Raw genomic sequence first — 8,987 nt, forward strand, 5'->3', positions numbered from 1 at the left:
ATAAAGAGTATTATGCTACTTACGTTGAAAAGACATAAGCTAACAAATTTCCAAGAAGTATTTTAAAAGTTTAAAGATCACTTAGAAGCTGAGTAAATCTTAGTATTCAGACTCAAGGATATAGTTTTGAACATAAATTTTAAAAAGGTAAATATCATATTACTAAATATTCATAATTGCTACACTTAATACAAAATATTTAATGCTCGCTAAATAACTTAATGCTCTTTTATAGAGAATAAAGAATTGCATCGATTAATGCATTGAAAGATATATAATTCCATATAAAAGAGCAAAATTGATATCGATCTGCATATATCTTCTGTACATACACATGCAGAAAGTTCGTTGATATCAGGATATGTCCCCTTGAAGCCATTATATTCTTATCTGAAACATTTTTCAGTATTATTAATAATTTCAAAGATATTTTTGTGTTGATTTAAATGGGATACTATGTACAGTATTCAAAAGTTAAATTGTTTACTTTATTTCTTGAGTATTAAGTTTTAAATACAGCCTGAATTACAGTTAATTTCTATTTATTTTATTTCACGTAAGGTAATTTACCTCTCATTGCTACGTGTGACATATGTAATGAAGAATGTGACGTGGAACCTGGATTAACAGATTGGTGGTGCTGTTGGTGTCAGAGATGTGTCCACGATACTTGCAAATCTGAGCTTTCTAAAGTATGTTTATATATTTTTCATAATTTGCTTACAATGTATAAACATTATTTATTAAATTTTTCAGATATGTGATTTTGGTAAATTTAAATTAATGATAATTCCACCAAGTAGTTTAGAAGTAATGAATCTACGAAGTACTGTAAGACGTAGATTTCCTCTTCGTTCAGTTATACCTCCAAATTGGCCTCAGTGGAATCCTCTTATAGTTGTTGGTAAGTTAACATGAAAAGTAATAATAGTATCATAATAATGTATTATACATTGTGTATGCTTCAAATAATTTTTTAATAATTATAATTTAACTTATAGAATTTCTATTTTAGGAAATAAAAAATCTGGTAATAATGATGGAGCAGAAATTTTATCTTTGTTTAGAAGATTGTTAAATCCTGCTCAAGTTGTTGATTTATCAGAACGCGATCCAGTTGCTGCTCTTGAATGGTGTCGTTTACTTGGAAAAGTAGCGTGTACTATCCTTGTAGCAGGTGGAGATGGAACAATAGCTTGGTTACTAAATGCTATTCATAAACTTGGATTGGAGGTAATACATGCAAATACATGTATATGTCTGTTATATTTAGTTTGTATATATTCCATTACGTTTTAAGTTAATGAAGACACAAAAATTTAATTCATCTAAAATGCCAAATACGATTAGATTAAATATTTTTATTTGTAACAGCCAGTTCCATCTGTAGCTATAATTCCTTTGGGAACAGGAAATGATTTATCAAGAGTACTAGGATGGGGAAAAGAACATGATACAAATGAAGATCTTACACATGTTCTACAGAAGATACGAGTAGCACAAAAAGTGAAACTTGATAGGTGTATAGAAAATATCCCATATAGCCTATTAAATTGTTATCAAATATATTTATATTTATGTTAATACCTTATCAGATGGACTGTGATAGTAAAACCGTATGGTGGATTGGGACTTAGGAGTTCGCATCAAACGTTCTATATGTATAATTACCTAAGTGTGGGAGTTGATGCACAAGTAACACTAAATTTTCATCGTACTAGAGAGAGTCGTTTTTATTTTTATAGCAGTAGATTGTTTAATAAGGTAATTTATTCTATTTGAGGTTTATTTAAAAAAAAGTATAAAACAATGTGTGCTTTCATACTTTTGACAGCTATTATACTTATGTTTTGGTACCCAACAAGTGGTGGAACGAGAATGCAAAGATCTTGATAAAAATATAGAATTATATTTAGATGACAAAAAAATAGATTTACCTTCTATTGAAAGTATCGTGATACTAAACATTCCATCGTGGGCTGCTGGTGTTAATCTTTGGAATATGGGATTAGAAGGTATTTCAATCTTTTTACTTTAAAAGATTAAAAAAGTTTTATAAATGTTTTACATTAAGTAGATCATGAAGAATATGGAGAACAGAGTATCAACGATGGAAAGTTAGAAGTAGTTGCACTTTATTCTTCATTCCATATGGCTCAACTTCAAGTAGGACTGTCCCAACCTTATCGACTTGGACAAGCTAGAAACATAAAGGTATTTTAAAATTTTATCAAATAATTTAAGATTAACTTTTAGAGAAAATTATAAAAAAAATGTAAATAAGTATTAGGTACAGTGAAAATATATTTTTATTTAATTAGATTCTTAGTATTTATTTTTTTAAGTAAATATTTTATAACTTACAGATAAAGTTAATAAAGTCTTGCGCAGTACAAATTGATGGTGAACCATGGTACCAACACCCCTGTGAATTCAACATTACACATTGTAACAAAGCAACTATGCTTGTGAACATGGTTGAAAACTCTATTTAAATTTTTTTTTCTGAAGTACAAGGTTTTAGTTCCATGTATACATTCCAAAATTTGGTTTAAAAAGGAAGGAAATTTAGAAAGAAAATTAAGTGATAAAAATAGTAAAAATCAATCTGCCAAAGATAAAGAATAAGAATCAGTATCAAACACATCTAATCACTTTTCTAAAACAGATGTGTAATCTATATATTATACTTTGAATAAATGCACGAGTAGTTTATAATTTTATTTATTATTCTTGTTATATCTTTTTTAGTTAATGCTATGGAATTATATATTATTTAATGTTCTTTGTCTAATAATTGATATTATTAAGAGTTTTATGTTCTTTCTATGTATGTGAATTGTATCTTTACATTTTGATTATATAACTGTTTTAACAATTACATGTTTTAAATATTATCATTACCATTCAGGTATTTTTCCTTATTAAAAGAAATTGCAATTTGAATTGATTATACAGGAAGAAGAAAAACTGAATCGATCACAGAAATTTTCAACAAAAGTATTATTTCTTATTATATAAAGCGAAAGAAAATAAAAATCAACGGTGCTAATTTCTTCCTTATTGTCCTAATTCCTTCCTCATTCCTTTCATAAATGCAAACTATTTTTCAATATTTGAAATGTGTTCTTTTTGGGTTGTCATAAATAAAATTAGTAGAATCAGTTCTGCACTACGATTTTAAGTACTAAAATTTACGAGTTTCAGTTTAATTGAATATTTTGTCTATAAGTTCCTTGACTTTGTAACAGCCCCAACGCGTCTCGGCACGCTTTCAACTAGTTTCGTACAGTAGTCTTGTCGAATTTGGTTCCACGGTTCTTCCACTTGAGTTTGTAATTCATACAGAGGGGTTGGTGAAGATTTGTATGTAATGTGAATTCCTTTTTTGAGTATTCCCCATAGATTTTCTGTAGGGTTAAGATTAGGACTCTGTACAGGCTAGTCCAACACAGAAAATACCTGAGAAACCAGTCAACATTTTACACTTTTCGTCATATGTTTAAGATCCTGATCATGTGAAATAATTTTCTTGTCAGGAAATAGCATGGTTTAACCCTTGTGTAGCCAACCAAAATATTCTCCGTTCTTGGACAACCGGGGTACCAGGGTACCCACATAGGAGAAATTATAATTAGACGAATTATGAATGGAAATTTTTGGAAGAAATTACACAGAATATAAAATTGTTAATACTACTTATTTAGTAAAATAAAAAATTTAAATTATAATGATTAATTTACTGTAGGACAATTTTTACTGAATATAATTGTGCTTGCGTGTTCATTGCAAACTGGTATTAAATATTTCTGACAGCTTTTTCTTATTTTCCTGCGGTTTTTAGCAGGATCTGCCTGACACATGTGACATGATCCAACAAATCTTTTTCTTCCACTTGCATCTAACGAGAACAACATCGATTGTACAGAACTACTAGAGGGACTGTTTATTCGGCGTGATGTAAATAGTATACTGTATTGCTAATTTAGTTGAAAAGTGTCGCATTATTTGGATATCTGAAGCTCGATTTTGAATAGTTGAAATACAAAGTTCTCCTAATTGGCGTAAAAATATACGACGATCATTTGTTTTTGTATGCAACATGCTATTATTTAAGTGATATATACAGGGTGTCCCGTAACTCCCGTAACACCCGGAAATGGGGGGTTGCTGGGGTGACTCTGAACAACTTTTTCCTTTACCAAAATGTTGGTTCAAGCTTTGTTTTTGAATTATTAACGAAAAACACTGGCCAATCAGAGCGCGCGTTCAACCATGAGAGCGTTTGCTGTCAACCGTGCTCGGTCGTGGCGTGAACAAACGCACTGGCACAACGTGGGCATTAAGGGAAGCGTGTGGCAAATGTTACATCGTCTTAAATTAAGAATAAGGTGGAATTATTCGTTATTCATGAATAACAAATAAACTAATAAGTCGTTTAATAACTGTGTTCGATACTTTTATTCGTTAATCGAAAGGAATAAAGTGTTTTATTACTTATGAAAAACTTACCCATTCGTCCACGAATTAACCTGCTTCGACGGAAGTGGGTCATTGTGCCGATCCTGACTTTTCAAGGCAACCTTCAACAGCTGATGTTACGACCGGGTCGGTGAACTGACTTCACTGCGCCGTCAGTTTTCAGTATTCCTTTCGGATAACGAATAAAAGTATCGAACACAGTTATTAAACGACTTATTAGTTTATTTGTATATAGCGCGCGCTCTGATTGGCCAGTGTTTTTCGGTAATAATTCAAAAACAAAGCAACAAAGCTTGAATCAACATTTTGGTAAAGGAAAAAGTTGTTCAGAGTCACCCCAGCATCCCCCCATTTCCGGGTGTTTTGGGAGTTACGGTACACTCTATATGTGAGAAATATACTGTTAGGTGACTAGCCCTTTCTTAGCCATAATTCACAAAAGCGTCAACACGATATGAGGTGTTTTTGAGATTTCTTCAAAACAAGTTAGTCAGCATGTACTAATTTTCCAAAGGAAAGTCTAAATTTGCAAGACCGAGGTATTCACGCTGTGGCTAAGGGGCTAAGGGCGTAAGGTCATCATCTCCCTGTCAAATACTCACAGTATATGTAATATGCATATGTATATCTGAAAAACCCAGCAGAAGAGACTAGCACTTATTCTGAGAGCTTTTTCAAGAACATATTATTGGTAGTCCTTTAAATTAATCTGTTAGTTATAATACACATATGAAAATACACTACCTTAGTTCAAATAAAACCATGTATTCTCTAAATACTCATAGGTTTCTAACAGTACATTATATAGTAAACATAATAACTTAATTATATTTGAAATGTATTTTCAACAGGATTTACACACAAGTTTTTAACTGAAAAAGTTGCACTTTATTTTCGGATAAATATTAAATAGATTTACAGTACTACTTTTCTCAGTATTATTTTTGTAATGCTTCTTGCTAGTTTATAATTGCTAGCAACAGAGTTGTAAGAGAGATATCAAAATAACACGTAGAATACATAATTTGTAAAACTAAAATCCTTTACGTTGAAATATACTCTATATAGTGAACTATAATAAATCATTTGCTATGCGTGGTAAGTAGTTCTTTTAATATTTAATAATAACAAAAAAAGGGTTTTTTACTTTCATTGGTAATTTGTATTAATTGTATAAGTAAGTACTTACTCTTGATTTATTTTTAAATATATTGTATGGTTTGAAACCTTGACCTTTTGTTTATTTTAATTCCAATCAAGTTAGTTGAAGTTTTTATACATTTTTTCTATAATACTTTTCAATTTATTTCACGATCTAATATTTTTGCATGTTTTTAACTTTTTCTGTTACTAATTTTTTAACAGATATTGGAACGAATTTAATACTTACCATAATGTATTTTCTTTGCCATTTTTAAATTTTAGTATCGAATAAAACATTTCACGAAATAAATATTCTTTAATACGCATTAAAAAGTAGGAGACCAGAATCACAGGACAATTTTTAAGATCGTAAATATTGGATAAGTTGGGTAATATTGGGTAAGTTTAGAAAGTAATTCGCAAAATACAGGCATAAACAAAATATTATTTGCTTCTGAATGAAATTATTTACAAGAAAAAGAAATCTTGTATACTTTATCTGATCTGAATAGTTAGGAAGTTCAGGCTCTGTAGATACTATGCGAAGTTACTACACATCTGAAATCAGTCGAATGATTAATAACAAATATGAATATGCAAAAGTAATTTGTTAACTGTCATTAAGTTTCTGAATAGGATTTCGATAAATTTTCCGTTATGACAGAACGACAAATGGATTTTCTTCTTATATTAATAACAATTTGGTTGATGCATGAAACGGCGAGGATTATGAATAACATGAAGTAAAATTCTTACATTCTGATGACACTATTAAAGAAATCATCCCAGTTCTATGCAAGGAAAAGTTAACATCAATCACCGTATAATGGGAAATTTAATTACCATACCTGTCGCTCCTCTTAATTTGTGTCAAATAATAACGGATGAATGCATAGAACATGATGACGGTACAATTTCTTTTCTTATTAAATTCAGAAACATTCTTTCCTGAAGTTGAAACCGAACTGATCACATTTATAACGCAAAAATTTTGCTAGTTACGGTAGACCACAATACAAGACCGTCACTTTGCCTTTTTTTTGGTCCTGAAGCTGTTTGAACACTTTATCCCAGTTCGGTTGGCCGGCGCTTGTTCTTGTTTAAAATAAACCCGTTTAAACCCTTAATAAGATTCCGTTTTCCTGAAATATCAAATAATTTTATTTGCACGGATTCATTTCATTCTTCGTCGTAAAATCATTAGCTTGTTTGTTTTAAGTTTTTTGCTGAATAGTTCCGTATACATACAGCTATGTAAAGTGAAGAATAATTGTAAAAAATTGTATACACATTTATTACATGACATTGTAAATTATACAAATACTTAACAGTTCATTATTCAAATGCATTTTAAGAATACAATGTAATTTTTATAAATTATAATGTAAGGCTTTATACGCACTTTATCAGGATCACGATGCTAGCGGAACATTTTTTGATTAATCAACACTTCCGGTCGTTAAATAGCAGTTACACGTTAATTATTTGTATAAAACATCTAAATACATTTGTAACAATTAATTTCCTATAGATCATTGTCTTGAAGAGATTAAAAGAGAGAGATTAAAATTTTCTTTATAGAGAAAAAAGAAATTTCATAATATTGTTACGTACGCGTTCTACCCGAAACGTACGGCGCCGAATGTTTAGTCTAACACGCACCCCCCCGATAGTCGCCAAGCAAAGGGATGAGCTCACATTCCATTCCCACGGAAATCTAGCGTTCCCCACCACCAAAAATCTTAGTTTTCGGTGTATAAAAGGGCAGGATTTTCGACGATCGGGGGCAGTCTCTAAGTCAGATTTTGAACATAACGTTACTCTGTCCGTCAGAGTATTGATACGAGCAAGATCGGGTTCCAGTCCCCTTCGAGCAATAAAACGTCGCGTAAGTGTCAATCAAAATAGTACTGTATACGACGTTTACGACTCCTCCGCGCTCTCACCGCGTAAAGGCGAGAAGGAAGATTCTTGCCGAGTCAAGAATCGACTAACGTTAAACTTTGTAATTATAATAGAATATAGGAATATAGAGTACTACTCGTGTCCATATTCAATCAAACCCATCCTGAGTAGTATAGTAACGTACCAGCTAACCCCACGACAGATATACCTTTACCGCTCGAGGTATATCAACGACTACGACTCGCGAATACCAAACACCTTCATATCCGGTGGCACATAGCGTTAACCATACGCAAGTGGTCCATCTCCTTCGGCTACCTTCGTTAACCATACGTTGGCACGTCCGAGACATCCTATCTCACCTACGACACACTGTCCGGTGGCACGCGGCGTTAACCATACGCCGAATGGTCCATCTCCTTCGGCTACCTTCGTTAACCATACGTTGGCACGTCCGAGCCCTCCTGTCTTACACCAAACACCGTCATATCCGGTGGCACACGGTGTAAACTATACGCTAGTGGACCATCTCCTTCGGCTACCTTCGTTAACCATACGTTGGCACGTCCGAGACCTCCTATCTCACCTACGACACACTGTCCGGTGGCACGCGGCGTTAACCATACGCCGAATGGTCCATCTCCTTCGGCTACCTTCGTTAACCATACGTTGGCACGTCCGAGCACTCCTGTCTTACACCCGACACATCCTCCGGTGTCACGCGTCGTTAACCAATCCCGAATAAACCACCTCCTTCGGCTACCTTCGTTAACCATACGTTGGCACGTCCGAGCACTCCTGTCTTACACCCGACACATCCTCCGGTGTCACGCGTCGTTAACCAATCCCGAATAAACCGCCTCCTTCGGCTACATTCGTTAACCATACGTTGGCACGTCCGAGCACTCCTGTATTACACCCGACACATCCTCCGGTGTCACGCGTCGTTAACCAATCCCGAATAAACCGAACTTCGTCTGTCGTATGGATGGAATGGTGAAAATTTGGTACTTTATCCAATTTATCACCGGGTAGGTAGAACCTATCTGAAAATTCCTTTACGATTTTGTATACGTGATGTTTTTCCTCTTGATTGAGATGGTCGGTCTTCAAAATTTCCTGAATTTGTCTTGATCGATTCTGAATTTTCCTTGACTGAGATCGGTATATAATGGTTGGATCCTCGTCTGACGAGCTTAAAATATCGTACGGTTCCAAATGTTGTGGTTCTAGTTCAAATTCTACATCGACATTTCGTGTGTTTGTAGCTAGTACATGACAAGTGCCGTTGTGATTATATACTGCGGCTTCGCCGATATAGACTTTTTCTGGGGTCTTTACACGGGGTAAATATCCTTCTTTTATTTCCGGGTTCGCCACTTTCAGTGCGATTTGTTGTCTCGTTCTTCCCGGGATGTGATGTGTGGTCTTGAAATCTGACTGATTGCTGAAATAAA

At 33.5% G+C, this 8,987-nt stretch overlaps 1 protein-coding gene across 1 annotated transcript in view; it reads left to right on the forward strand.

The window, feature by feature from the left end:
* LOC108578083 (diacylglycerol kinase epsilon) overlaps positions 1 to 2,495 on the forward strand; it is a 5,289-nt gene extending 2,794 nt beyond the window's left edge. Inside the window, exons 4-11 of the mRNA XM_017941339.1 lie at positions 562 to 692; positions 757 to 904; positions 1,016 to 1,233; positions 1,375 to 1,520; positions 1,596 to 1,764; positions 1,835 to 2,015; positions 2,078 to 2,214; positions 2,367 to 2,495. Of these exons, the coding sequence (XP_017796828.1) occupies positions 562 to 692; positions 757 to 904; positions 1,016 to 1,233; positions 1,375 to 1,520; positions 1,596 to 1,764; positions 1,835 to 2,015; positions 2,078 to 2,214; positions 2,367 to 2,495 (1,259 nt within the window). The remainder of the gene's footprint in view (positions 1 to 561; positions 693 to 756; positions 905 to 1,015; positions 1,234 to 1,374; positions 1,521 to 1,595; positions 1,765 to 1,834; positions 2,016 to 2,077; positions 2,215 to 2,366) is intronic.
* The last annotated feature ends 6,492 nt before the right edge of the window (positions 2,496 to 8,987 follow it).

Source organism: Habropoda laboriosa, unplaced genomic scaffold (assembly GCF_001263275.1).
Source record: "Habropoda laboriosa isolate 0110345459 unplaced genomic scaffold, ASM126327v1 scaffold1111, whole genome shotgun sequence".
Classification (NCBI taxonomy): Eukaryota; Metazoa; Arthropoda; class Insecta; order Hymenoptera; family Apidae; genus Habropoda; species Habropoda laboriosa.